The sequence below is a fragment of the Notechis scutatus genome, chromosome 5 (assembly GCF_049901735.1).
Source record: "Notechis scutatus isolate UNSWTSFEM ecotype Mainland chromosome 5, rNotScu1.2, whole genome shotgun sequence".
Classification (NCBI taxonomy): domain Eukaryota; kingdom Metazoa; phylum Chordata; class Lepidosauria; order Squamata; family Elapidae; genus Notechis; species Notechis scutatus.
The window spans coordinates 102,323,380-102,337,658 of record NC_142013.1 but is presented as its reverse complement, the minus strand read 5'-3'; the positions used below and the strand labels follow the sequence as shown (position 1 = coordinate 102,337,658).

Here is a 14,279-nt window from a genome sequence, read left to right as displayed (position 1 = left end):
TCTGGTCACGTAATGTCTCGCTTAAAGACATCACTTAGTAACTGAAATTCAGTTCCGATTGCGGCTGTAAATTGCTGCCCTGCATTAAAATTAAAATACCTGTGACCATAACAGTGATGAAGATGATAATGTAACGATCATGACCAGACCATCAGACTCTAGCTGTGCTGCCCTAATAAATTAAGAGGCAGTAATGACAGCCCAGAAACAGAGCAGCGCGGTGGCCTAGGGGTGAAGAGGCTTGCCTTTCACTTGGGTTGAGAGTTCAATCCCAGGCAATGTCAGATGTTTCTCTATCAGGGCGCAAAGAAAAACCATCTGCTGCGAACTCCCTGTAGGCATCAGGAAGGGCAGCTGGCCAGTAAACGCTCAGTTCCATCTAGTCGCCCCGACTCTATCTCGAATTAGGGGATCACAGGATCGTAAAAAGGGAGTTTAATGACAATCCAGAAACAGAGCAATGAGACAGCACCAAAATCTTAAAGGTCTTATTCTGCAAATAAAATGAACCAATGCAATTCTCCCACCTCGCTCCCCGCCCCAATTAAAATTTTCATATTTATAGTGCAAGACTGACGTACCTAGAATTCACATCTCCATGCCCAAGCTGCCCATGTTGCCCATATCCAAACGTGTAAACATCTCCGTTCTCCATTAGAACAACTAGAGAGAATAAAAATCGATCAATATCCTGGTTAACCGAGCTTCACATCATGAATTCATCACTGCAAAGAAAGGTCCGAGTCCCCGATATATAAATATATACTCCAGTGGATAAAATTGTCTCCCAGGGGAGCTGATACTAGGTTCTGGCTATGTGGACTCTGGAGCTACCCATGACTCTAGGCGCATGTGCAAGCCATCTTGTACAGACACAAAGACTTGCACACTTGTGCCATCCCCACCAGGTTTCAAATTCTTCTCTGCCAAAGTACAGGGGGGGGGGGGGGAAAGATTAAATTCTTAGATCAATCTGATAGAAAAGACTGTACCTGAGTGATGAAATCCACAGCTGACTTGTATCGCTCGAAGATCGCAATCGAAGTGGACAGTCCCTGGAGGGTAGGTGGTGATTTTGCTGGCATCTTTCTCACTCCTATCTCCGCTTCCATCTACAAAGGTAAGACATGAGAATCTCCCATTCGTGTCTCTCAATTAGCTCCACACTCTGTAGCATCCAATCACACGGCAAGAAGAGGCAAATCCTAATATCCTAACTAGAAGGAACAGGCAATGGAGTACTTGGATGTTGTCATTGTTAAACATGAAAAATAACTGTCTCTCAGATTTATCAGGTTACAATGACAAATCAGAATATGAATATGAGTTTTGTATGTTAACAAGCCATATTTCCATCATCTGTTCCAAGAAATTAACAATGTAAAACTGTTCTGTAGTCATAATTTGTTTTTTTAAATAGGTTATTTACATATTGATATTTAATATAATACTCAATCCAAATAATAATGACATATCACCGAAGTCCTGGTTTCTCTTCAAGTAAACAGTGCTTAATGTTTTTAGCAGTATTTAAGACAATACAGGGTTTTCTGTGTGGTTTGAACAAAACAGTAAAGACATCTGTTCAAAATTTTATTTGAATATCCGAACGACAAGAATAATCTCTAAAGTTTGCTACAAAGTGGACTGAGGATCCCTACAAATAATTGTGGAAAAGCACCACCATTTATTTTTCAGACCGTGTTATTTTTGCAATTCATATATTTTGATTTATTTCTATTTTTTTCTTAAAAAGGGTACTTCAAAACAAGAAAAAAAAATGAAGATAAAGAATAAGATTTTTCTTTAAAAATCACAATTTTATCTCAAAGGTTGCCTGGGAGGGTTGAAACGTGAATATGTCTGAAACAAAAATACAATGATCATCTTTGGGGCAAATTTCACCAATGCATTCTTTCCGTTCTCTCCCATTAGGTTCCTTAAAGGACACACATAAAATCTAATGACGTAAAATTTAACAACTGAGGTGGGGAGGGGGAGTGAAAGGGAAGGAACCCCAGTGTCTAACCTCTCCCTTCCTCCAGTCTGTGCCTTCTGTTCACACGCTGCCTTTTCTCTTCTTGTCTCAGCTGGAGATGTTCTTCCAGGTTAACGCCGGGCACAGGGACAGCTGCGTCACAAAAAGGGAAACCCCGTCAACATATACTACACCTTGTGTTTTCCCCCACACCTGGCTAAATTATCCCAAATTAGGTAAAAAGAGTTTTTCTTTGGGTAAAGACTGGTGGAACCTATTGCCCAATCACCACGGGGACATTTAAATAAGGGCTTCCTGACAGGAGGATTTGGACCATGAAGGAAAACTTTTGGGAAGCAGTGCTGTGTATGGCAAACACCCTCCCCTTCTGACATAGGTGCCCCTCAGTTTAATATTTTATTTCTTTCATTTTATTGATGTTATTATTTATTTTTATTATTATATTTATATTTTATTTTGTATTTCTATTTTATTTTATATTTCTACTTTAACTTTATTTTATTTTTTGACCCTCCATCTTACCTCAAGGTAACTCGGGGAGGTTTACAATATTAGAAAGATAAAATATTACAAAACCTACACACCATAAAGAAGATAAATACTCAACTCTAGGTAAAAGACGGAGGCAGGGCCTGTTCAGATAAAGGGCTGAGCTACGCCTTAGATCTGAAGGTGTTGGGAAACTTTCCTTTCCCCAGGTAGGTGTCATGCTGCTTCACAGTGAAAATGTTAAATGATAACTTGAAGAAAAATATATTTGGGGCATTTAGAACAAAACGCTGTAGAAGGGATCTACCTGTCCACTTTTCTCTTTCCCCTCAATTGGGAAATTGAAGGAAATTGCATCTGGCCATTTTGCGGTCAAATTGGGAAATGATGAGCTGGAACCTCCCATTGACTTATTTATTTATATATATATTTGTTTCATATGTCTTAAACATCTTCCTCTGGTGCCTTACTAAGAGTAAAAGGAAGATTACCATACAGAAGAATCCAAAGATCTTTTATGAGAGACAATTTTCGAGCATTGTATTTTTATATTTTACTAAGGGGGGGAGGATGACACAAAAATTCTTGACTGATGAAGCAAATGGTGTTAAGAAGGCAAGATTTCATTTTTCCTAGGAAAACCTCTTTTGAAGAACCAATTTTTTTTCCCACCGCTGGTTGATTTTACAAAGGTCACCCTAGTTCCCAGTTGGGCTTGCGTTAAGGTAATGAATATTTAATAGCTGACCAGATGTTGTAAGGCTGCTGTGAATGCTGATGCAATGAGGATTAGTCAGCAGAGATATTGCCAGTTTAAGACTGAGGATGGGTCCTACAGGGTTATTGCCTTTTTAAGAAGCTATCAATATATGGGAGGCCATGAGAGCGCATCTCTCTTCATTTTCTATCTTCATTGTAGTTCTCTGTGCAGAGTAAAGAAGATTGACTGATTGCCAGGTATTTGCCTACCACATCCATGTATGTATATAGCTGTCTTGTATATAAACCACTGTTAAAAGACAAAGCCTCTGTGTGCTGTGCTTTGCTCCTGGGTTGTCTCACAATAGTAGTCACTCTGCAAACACTCTGACAGCTTGCTTACCCAGCAAGATGTCTAGCGGGATCATCTCTTTGACCGCATCAAGAATTCCCCGTTGCCGGGCTTCCTGCCCGTCCAGCTCTCTGGCACAGGCTTTGCAACAGCCACACACAGCACAGCCAGACTCCCCCGAGCCACAGCCACAGATCCTGCAGGAACAAAAGGCCTTGTTTCTATTATGAGTCAGGCACAGATGGTGATGCCCTGCATCAGGCATCAGTTGAGCTCAAAGGGAAGCAGAAAACAGTGGTTTAGGAGATTGGAGAGAACCACATCACAGACATAACGGATCTGAGCTCAATCAGGCATCTGTTCAAAGAGTTCTCTCTCCCCAACTACACAATCTGCCAGCACATCTATTAAGTGCCCAGTCCAGAAGTACAAAGATGAAGAAGGTAAAGGAGTCCATGTGCGTTTTACTCTGCTAGTCGTAACTGATTTAGGGGCTTTGCTCATCTCTGCTTCTAGGCCACTGAGCAGGTATTGTCCAAGAGGTTTCTGTGATCATGTGGTCAGCATGACAACACACCGCAGCAGAGAGGGTGACGTGAAACATAGAGCGCCGTCACCTTCTCACCAAAGGGGTACCTATTTATCTATTTGCATTGACATGCCTTCAAACAGCTTGGTTGGCAGGAGCTGAGGCAAGTGACGGGAGCTCACTCCATCATGGGATGGTAGGACTCAAACTGCTGGAGTGCAGACCTTCTTCAGTGTCTTTTAAGCCACTGCGACTCTCCCAAAAGAACATCAACCAAAAACCAAATCCCCTCACAATATTGCTTCTTCAAAGACACTGAAGCCCTGCGAAGCTAGCAAACTTGTGAAACAAGAACCACTTGGAGATCTGAAATGGGACTTTATTATGTAACCAAGTCCTGAAAGCCTGCCAAAGCAATGAGTCACTAGCATAATTCTGCCAGGCTTTCCCGTTGCCTTCAGAAATGGTCGAACTTCTGTAGAGTCCCAACTCTGTCTGATAATGTTCCTGTGCCATCTTCTGCACCCCAAAGGTCAGATAAACATTCTCCTGCACAGACCGAGCATGTGGCAGAACGATGCCCCTTTCCCCATACAGCTTAATTTTGGAAAGCACATTGCAGTTAATCACCTTGAAGTTCTATTTCATATCACTGGAAATCGAGTTAATCTATTAGCTCTGTTTTTCTTTTTTTCCTGAACCGGCTCCAAAACCACTGAACATCGATGCTGCATTTGAATCCAAGTATGGATTTCTTACTTAGGTTCTGGGAAGTGCTTATAACTCTGCAACTTATAATATTAATGGCTGCCTGAATGAATTATATCCTATTCTAAAAATATCCATCCCTACTTAGTTGAGGTCCATAAAGCTTTTGGCGCATGTCCTGTCTCTGGGAAAGACCATTAATTTTGACTAATCCATCTATGCATGACAGTTCGTCATGTAAACTTCCATCTGTTGTAGAAAAGAAAAACAACCACTAAATGAGCCATTTATAAGCAAGAATAAATTATTATTATGAGCTGTTATAAAGTAGCATAGGAGAAATATCAAAGGTTACTTATAAAATATTCTTCAGCCACAAGACAGGCTCATTATGAAGGACAGACACAAGGTCTTTTGTTTTTCTTTAGCAAATGCCCAATGAAGCTTATATAAGAACTAAATGTCTGCTGGTGCTTCTTCTTCAGAAGGAGTGAGGCTTGTTCCCACAAGCCTTCACAAGCCACCACACTATGGCTAGGAAAAGACAGGGTCTCCACAAGCAGCCTACATTGAAAGTTAGGCACCCACAAGAAAAAACAAATTTAATTTTTGGATGGTTGCTATAAAAACAACTCCCAAATGTGCTTTTCCAAAAGGCAACTGGATTTTCTTGGGTTTTTTTTCCCATTGAAAACATATCGCTTCTCAACCAAGAAGCTTCTTCCGTTCTGGATTAGAAGCTTCTTCAAAACTGAATAAATTAGAGGTGGCATTCTGACCAGTTCTGGAGAACCGATAGTGGAAATTTTGAGTAGTTCGGTGAACCGGCAAATACCACCTCTGACTGGCCCCGCCCCCTTCTATTCTCTGCCTCCCAAGTCCCAGCTGATTGGCTGGGTCTTCTTTGGTTGCCCTGCACAGGAGAACGGAGCTGGAAAGCAGGTTAGTGAGGTGGGGAGGGAATGGGGATTTTGCAGTATCTCCTTCCCCTGTCACGCCCACCAAGCCACACCCAGAGAACCGGTAGTAAAAGATTTTGAATCCCACCACTGTATGAAACATTTGTTTTTCAAAGAAAAAAACAAACAAAGTAAGTCCAATTGCCTGTTGGAAAAGCATCTTCAGAACAACCACGACCTGGATGATTGAGAACCTCCATGAGCATATAAAAACATCTGAAACTATTTGCAGGTATCTCTTCCAAATGTTTGTTCAAGGGATTGATGGGTACCACAAAGAGGACAACCCGAAAAGAGAAGGTGCCCCTGGGCTCGCAATCCCCTCTGCCTCTACTTACCCTCCTGGCACCCGGTCAGGGCGCCCGCTGCTAACACAACTGGCTCCGTAGCCTGTGCAGTCCCCACACACGGTGCACACCATGCACTGCTCCAGTTTCCATTTGTGCATTCCTGGCAGACACATCATGGATTTCTCCTCTTTCTCATCCAGCTCCTCTTCTAAGTCTTCATCCATGGCTGTGGCCATGTTCTCAATGCCAAAACCTCCTCGAGAGAAGAGAGACACAACTAGATTCCATCCACCAAGACCGTCATGCAAAAACAGGGCATTCCGTTTTCGCTGATGCAGAAGATCGTCTACGCTCATTTGGAAAATACCTAAAGGGAGCGATCTTCTCCTCCCTGGTCCCCAAAGCCTCAGCATCTGAGATTTCATGTTCAACCCAAATAGTCTCCTTTCTTGTAAAAATGTAGGAAATATGGCTTCTTCCAACAATTCGCTGTATTAAGCCTTGATTTGATCTTAACCCAAATTGAGATAGTTTATCTAATTGGTACATAACAGATAACAGATAATCAGAGTTGGAAGGGACCTTGTAGGTCACCTAGTCCAACCCCCCACCCAAGAGAGAGACCCTACACCATTTCTGACAAATGGCAGTCCAATCTCTTCTTGAAAGTCTCAAGTGATGGCGCTCCCACAACTTCCGAGGGCAACTTCTGTTCCATTGGTTGATTGTTCTCACTGTCAGAAAGTTCCTCCTTATTTCCAGGTTAAATCTCTCCTTGTTCAGTTTTTATCCATTATTCCTTGTCTGGCCTATAGGAGCTTTAGAAAATAGGTTGACCCCTTCCTCTCTGTGGCAGCCCCTCAAATATTGGAAGACCTCTATCATGTCTCCCCTGGTCCTTCTCTTCACTAGACTAGCCAAGCCCAGTTCCTGCAACCGTTCATTGTATGTTTTAGCCTCCAGTCCCCTAATCATCCTGGTTGCTCTTCTCTGTACTTTTTCTAGAGTCTCAACATCTTTTTTATAGTGTGGTGACCAAAACTGGATGCAGTACTCTAGGTGTGGTCTTAAATGTCTAAACCAAGGTCATAAAAAGATTCATTCTGGATTTAGCAGGCTCATGTTGTGTGATTTGCACATCACATTACACCGAGGAACTCCTACACAGGAGAAAAATCCCTTGTGTGTCTAATCACACTCAGCCAAATAAGATATTCTGTTTCCATTGTTTCTATTATTCCTAATCCTAATCCTCTCCCCTATCCTCTCATCCCATCCCATCCCATCACAGGATGGGCTGCTGGGGGTTCGCAGGGGTTTGGGAGAGCCCCTAGCTAAGATTCTGCATAGTTTGGAGAACCCCCATATCCCACTCCTGGCTGGCTCCGCCCACCCCTCCCCGCCCGAGCCCCCACGTGGCCCGTTTGGATGCAGATAAGTGCGCGGAGGCTTGGGAAGGGTGAAAAACGGGCCTCCTGGAAGTTCGGGAAGACCCAAAATGGGCCCGTTTCCAGCTTCCAGAGAGCCTCTGAAGCCCAGGGAGTCCGTTTTCACCCTCCCAGAGGTTCGAGGAAAGCCTCCGGAGCCCAGGGATGGCAATAAAGCCCCCCCCCACCCCGTGGTACAGGAGGCCAACTAGGCCACGCCCACCATGGTCACGCCCACCCAGCAACGGGGCAGAGAACCTGTGGCTAAAATTTTTGAAGCCCACCCCTGGCCCCTCCTATCACAATAAGCCAGAAATTTGGCGTCTCCAGGAAGGGCTCTGCATTACATTCTCAACTGCATTGATATGTGCAAGTACACTACAGAAAAGGAAATATAGTCGTTAAACTAGAGATCTATTAAAAAGCAAAATCATTAAACAATTTGGGACACAATCCTTTCTTTACCGTTAATGCCACAAGGCAGAAAAGAGGAGAAATGGAGGCGGCACTGACCTTTCCCCCCATGGCTCATGGCCCCGGTGTCTCGCCCACACTGGCCTTTGTTATTCACCCCAAAGGTCCACACCTCTCCGTTCTTCATTAGCACGCAAGTGTGAGCTTTGCCCATGGCAACTTGTGTGACGAAGTGGCCTTTCAAGTCAGTTATTAAGCCTGTAAAATGAACACGTTGGAAGAGTAAAAAATGTTTTTTTCCTAATCCTGCAGAGCCCCACATATACCTAGCTGTGTAAAGTTATTGACATCACAGATTAGAAAGTTGACAAGTGTTAGTATGAAAAGCTACCTTAAGAGGACGTTTTGCAACATTTTTATGGGGGTTCTAGTAGGAAAATTCCCACTGTGTTGGTTTTGGATTATTTTAGCACAATAAAGGTAAAGATAAATATTTTCCCTGTCTAGTCATGTCAAACTTATTTCCATTTCTTAGCTGAGAGAGCCAGCATTGTCCAAAGACACTTCGTTGCTCATGTGGCCAGCATGAGTATAAGCCGAGGCGCACAGAACGCTGTTACCTTCCCATCGAAGTGGTACCTATTTATCTACTCACATCAGCATGTTTTCAAACTGCTAGGTTTGCAGCTGGGGCAAAGAACGGGGAGTCCACCCCATTGTGCAGTGCTTGGTTCTCAAACATGGGCTGACAGTTTTTCAACTGACAAGCTCAGTGTCTTTAACCACTGTAATTATTTAGACTTGTTACCAAAAAAAGTCAAAAGCAACAGTACAACACTTATAGGGTATCTAGCGAAAAGTAACTGCAGTGAGCATTTCAACCCCAACTCCTGAACATCTGCTTGAATGGCCAATGTCACAGGTTGATTGTTTTCTTTTTGCCAAGTCTGTCATATTACGTGTTTTAAGACAGCAAAAATTTCAACTTACTTGTATTATCGGAGTAAATAGCATCTTTCCCAAACATATACAGTTCTCCGTCTTTGGAAATGACTGAACTGCTTCCATTATTGCATGCAGTGTACACTACAATCTTTCCTTCCATTTTGATGATTTTTTTTGGCTTATAAGGTTTAGATTGCCGCCTGCTTTTGGCTTTAAAGAGAAAAGCAACAACGTTACAGCCGCTATGTATTATCATGAGAACAAACACATTTATCAAACAGCAGCAGATCTGAACTTGTGACTGCTTCCAGGTATTAAGTAACACTTTGGCCAGCAGAACTAAAAATAAACAAGGTGCTAGTTATCTCTGACACCTTTTTTCACTGGTATTTCTGTCCATTTATGTTCAAAATAAAAAGAATGGAAGTCGTGAGGATGGGCAACATGGATCCTTTTTTTAAAAAAATAAAGCAAAGTCATAAAGCAGGGGTGTCTGATCAGGATAAATTAAACATCAAGACTGTTGAAAAGGTTCTAAACTAAAGGAAGCTGTGCACAGTATGTCTCTTTACTTACGTAAACAAGAAAATGGATCTATAGTGATATAGAAGAGAACAGAAGAGAGAAGATGAATTAGGAATAGAATAGAATGTGAATATGAATTAGGAATAGAATAGAATATGAATTAGGAATAGAATATGAATATGAATTAGGAATAGAATAGAATATGAATATGAATTAGGAATAGAGTAGAATATGAATTAGGAATAGAATAGAATATGAATTAGGAATAGAGTAGAATATGAATATGAATTAGGAATAGAGTAGAATATGAATATGAATTAGGAATAGACTAGAATATGAATTAGTAATAGACTAGAATATGAATATGAATTAGGAATAGAGTAGAATATGAATATGAATTAGGAATAGAACAGAATATGAATATGAATTAGGAATAGAACAGAATATGAATATGAATTAGGAATAGACTAGAATATGAATATGAATTAGGAATAGAACAAGTGCCTGCACAATCTAGGATTACTCCATTCCATGTCCATTTGAGCCAAGTAGAGTTTTCTTAAAATTAGAGGGAGGGGAGGGTTGATAGGAAAAAAAAAAACATTCACGGGAGAAGTAACTGGTTCCTGACAGCATTTCTGCTACCTTCATTTTCATTTAAAATAGGCAGTATCTGCAACATAATTCACGCAAAGAGACCACACACCCCAATTCCCACTACGAGGACCCCCCCCTCCAACGTACTTGATTCTCCGTCTTCCCCTTTACTAGCCGAGCCTGTGAAAAATACGCTGCCATCTTCGGCCACGAGTAAAGCATGGGAGCCGTCATGCCCCACCGAGAACTGAACAATCTTTGGAGACTTGGTGATGGGCAGTTCCACCCACTTCCCTGCCGAAGGTCCACCTTGCTTGATTCCAAGGCTCTGGTATTTGCCAGTGTAATAAATCTGGAGAAAGAGTTGGGAGAGGGGAAATCAAAGAACCACAGTGACATACTGAGAGGCTGATTGTTTTTTTTTTTTTCAAAACAGACTTTGCTTTGATTTACAGGTGGGTCCTTGACTTACAACCATTCGTTTAATGACTGCTGAAAGTTAAAATGGCGCTAAAAAAAAGGGATTTTATGAACATTTTGACACTCATTACTGTACTGCAACTTTCCCATGGTCGTGTGATCAAAAATTCAGATGCTTGGCAACTGGCATGTACTTAGGACGGTTGCAGTATGCTGGGGTCACGTCATCTCTTTCTGTGACCCTCTGAGAAGCAAAGTCAATGGGGGGAGCCAGATTCACTTAACAACTGTTGTTGTTAACTTAGCAACTGCAAGAAAGGTCATGAATTGGGGACAAAACTCACTTAACAAATATCTCACTTAGCAACAGAAAACCTGGAGGACTACTTGTATAACCTGCCAAGCTGGCTTCGGACAAGCAGAGTTGACAGGGGAAGCCAGCTTTGCTCAAGGTCCACATGATTCGCTTAACAATGGTGGCAAAAATAAGGCAAAACTCACTTCGGCGCCACCTTGCTTAGCAGTGAAAATGTTGGGCTCAATTGTGGTCCTAAGTTGAGGACTCCCTCAACGTCATTGCCCAGAGGATCATGGGTTGCCCTCTCCCCTCTCTGGAAGAACTTTATAGCTCCCGCTGCCTTAAGAAAGTTCGAAACATTCTCAAAGATCCATCTCATCTTGGGCACCCTTTTTTTTTTTTGAACTATTACCATCTGGCCGACGGTACAGGATAATAAAAACAAGGACAAACAGGCTGAAAAACAGCTTCTATCTCAGAGCAGCAACTCTATTGAATTCTACTGTATAGCGCAATATTAATGCAATATCAGGGGTTTTCAATTCAGTGTATAGAATGTGAAGGATGTGTGTCTATGTTTATTTTCATAGCCATAAATTGTACACTGAAGATGGTATTTAATTTCATTGTACTGGGTGCAGTGATAATAAACTAAACTAAACGAAATGAAACTGCCTATCAGTCAGATTTTTGTCCCTTTAATGCGGCACCAGAAATGAACATTTCATGTCAGAGTCCAAAGGACACTGTTCAGTTCCAATAATGCACCCAATATTATGTCTACATAATTCTCTGTCTAAAATGAGTATTTTCAATACCTTCCCACTAGCCGTTCTCATTAGTGCAAATTCTCTTCCAGCGCCAAGAACAGCTGACTCTTCGTCAAACCCTGTACCTAGGACAAAAACATCAATAATTAAAGTCATTTCAGTGTCCAATTTAAATGCAATTCTATGCCAGGAGCATTTAAACACAAAGATGGTAAATTATTTTTCTCCTTTTATTATAATTTCATAAATCTTGATGCACTGCGCTATTTCGGTGCAGAATTTAGTGCAATAATATTTATGTGATACGATTATAAATTGTGAACATTTAGATGGCTTAAAGTTGAAAATTAGAGGGAAAAAAGAAAAAAAAATTATCACTAGCATTTTAGGATGCCAGTATTGCAAGTGTGACATTATGGTAAATTCTAATTAAGCCACAGCAGAAATTTTGAAACATCTACGAGCATCAGGATTTACATGGTTTAACTATGCTTTTCTTATGAAATTAATTACATTCTACCAGGAAAACAGAAGGCCATAAAAATAATCAATGGTAAAACATGGAAAAATCAATACCATTAACAACTGTGCAATTTCTGAAGATCTGGGTTGTTTTTTTTACATTGCAACATGTCAGTTTCCCATTTTATTTCATTTTTACATAAAGTGCATATGCTCCAGGACTAAAAGAGTCTGAATACACTGCTGTGTTTTAAAATATGCAGCTTTTGGGTTTGTTTTCTATTTCAGGAAACTAATGTTTACTGCAAGCATGAACTGCTCCATTTTTTATAATCTCCTTCTGGAACTTTGATAGCTTCTGCTATCTATCTATCCATCTATCCTGTCTAATCTATCCATCCATCTTATCTATCTTATCTCTTATCTATATATCTATTTATCTATCTATCATATCTATCATACCTATCTTTCTTTCTATCTATCATATCTGTCAATCTATATCAGTGGTGGGATTCAAATTGTTTTACTACCAGTTTGGTGGGCGTGGCTTGGTGGGCGTGCTTTGAGCACTTGCACGTGCTTTGCATGTGTGTGTGCCATACACGTGCTTTGCACATGCGCAGAGGCATTCCTACTGATCACCTGCAATCCTGCACTCTCCCTGTGACTTCAACAGCTGACATGCAGCAATCTGCTGTGCTGCGTGAAGCAGCTGAGCTTCAAAAGCAGGAAATAAAATACCACCATAACATGGTAGTATTCTACCGGTTCGGCTGAACCGGGCGGAACCGGTAGAATGCCACCACTGATCTATATCTTATTTCTTATCTATCTTATCTATCATATCTATCTTATTTATCTCTCATATCTATCTATCTTATCTCTTATCTATCTTATCTCTTATCTAATCTATCACATCTATGTATCCATTATCCAACCAACCAACCAACCATCCAACCAACCATCCATCCACCCACCCACCTACCTACCTACCTACCTACCTACCTGACAATCCTGGGTGCATGACATCAGACTCTGGCTGCCTAAGGCCACCAACCCTGCCCACTGGTGGTGCCAATTCCGCTCTCCGGAAGGTTCTTCTTGAGAACAATTGATTGACCTTTTTTTCCCTTCTCTACTGAGTGAATTACCTGCTGAGTTTGCTCACTTCTTACGTTTGGTTTTCAGGGATGCTCGACAAACAGGCAAAACACTGTACAGAAAAGTAATTTCCTTACTGATAATGTGCAAATCTTTTTCCAGATCAAACAACGAGATCCCACACGCGTGTAAGCATTTTCTGGCAAGCTTCAGCTGCAGTTCTTGCTGTAATGCGGGTTCTGTACTGGTTGCAAATATCCGAACTACAAAGCCATCCTACAACACATAACGTGCCAGATTAATAGTCCTGCCTCTTCTATATCTCAGTTAAAAAGACAGTGATTCTTTGGAGTAATATGTAAATACTTGGGGGGGGGGGGACCCTATTCAAATGAATCATTTTCAGATTAATTTAGACATATTCAGTGCAATGCAATGCCTAAAGTTCGAGAGATAAAATCATTATAGTTCACAAATACCCTGCGCGCTGTATTATGTTATGCAAAGAGTTATTTGTTATTATTGTTATTATTATAGTTTGGCTGGTCATATCTGAGTTGAAAAATCCAAACTGAGAAGTGCAGAAAAACAATAGTGTACCCCTTTTGCTCTTTTGTTTGGTTAAAAACATTGTTTCCACTGTTTTCAGTATATATTAAGACCTCACTTTCGGGAAAGTAACAAGAATAACAAATATAGCAGCACTTCCAATTATCAATTGGAATAAGTCTACCTGAGCTACTAACAGTCAAGGCAAATTGGATAAATAAGAGTGTACAGAATTCACGGGAGGACGGACTTAGTCTCTTAAAGGAGCACAGCCACTCTAAACCAGAGGTTCCCAACCCACAAGTCACAGCCCACTATGGGGTATTCGGAACTGGACCGTGCGAGTGGAGGGACGGTGTGTGTGAATAGCTCCACTCGCACGAGGAGTGCCTCAAAGGATTCTCTTCTATTGTGTGAGTGGAGCTGCATGCGCACGCAGGCCTGCCAGCCTGCCGCTTGCACATCCCTGGTTCTTCTCCCCCACCCGGCCAGGCCACCAAACTGCTCTGAAAGTGGAGCAGTGAGAGCAGAGTTTGAGCGGGATGAGTGCGCCCTGCTCAGCTTTGCTGATTCGCCGAGGCTGCCTGCGCAGGAGGCTTTTGTCAGGCAGCCTCAGTGAGTCTGAAGGAACATTAGATAGCGCCCCTACCCAAAAGGCTTCTTCGCACCAAAAGCTTTTGCAAATAGACAAAACGGCTTCGGGGGAGTGATCTCCTGCTGTTTCAGACCTTCCGTCCCTTTGAAAA

The 14,279-nt window shown here is 41.6% G+C and overlaps 1 protein-coding gene across 6 annotated transcripts in view; it reads right to left on the bottom strand.

Annotated features, from left to right (window-relative positions):
- MYCBP2 (MYC binding protein 2) overlaps nt 1–14,279 on the bottom strand; it is a 142,043-nt gene that overhangs the window by 104,480 nt on the left and 23,284 nt on the right. For all 6 annotated transcript variants that reach the window (XM_087967399.1, XM_087967400.1, XM_087967401.1 and 3 more), the window contains exons 10-19: nt 13,122–13,260; nt 11,470–11,546; nt 10,081–10,285; nt 8,857–9,021; nt 7,966–8,124; nt 6,074–6,278; nt 3,591–3,736; nt 2,030–2,131; nt 993–1,112; nt 582–663 (exon numbers count right to left, since the gene is read on the bottom strand). In XM_087967399.1, the coding sequence (XP_087823525.1) occupies nt 582–663; nt 993–1,112; nt 2,030–2,131; nt 3,591–3,736; nt 6,074–6,278; nt 7,966–8,124; nt 8,857–9,021; nt 10,081–10,285; nt 11,470–11,546; nt 13,122–13,260 (1,400 nt within the window). The remainder of the gene's footprint in view (nt 1–581; nt 664–992; nt 1,113–2,029; nt 2,132–3,590; nt 3,737–6,073; nt 6,279–7,965; nt 8,125–8,856; nt 9,022–10,080; nt 10,286–11,469; nt 11,547–13,121; nt 13,261–14,279) is intronic.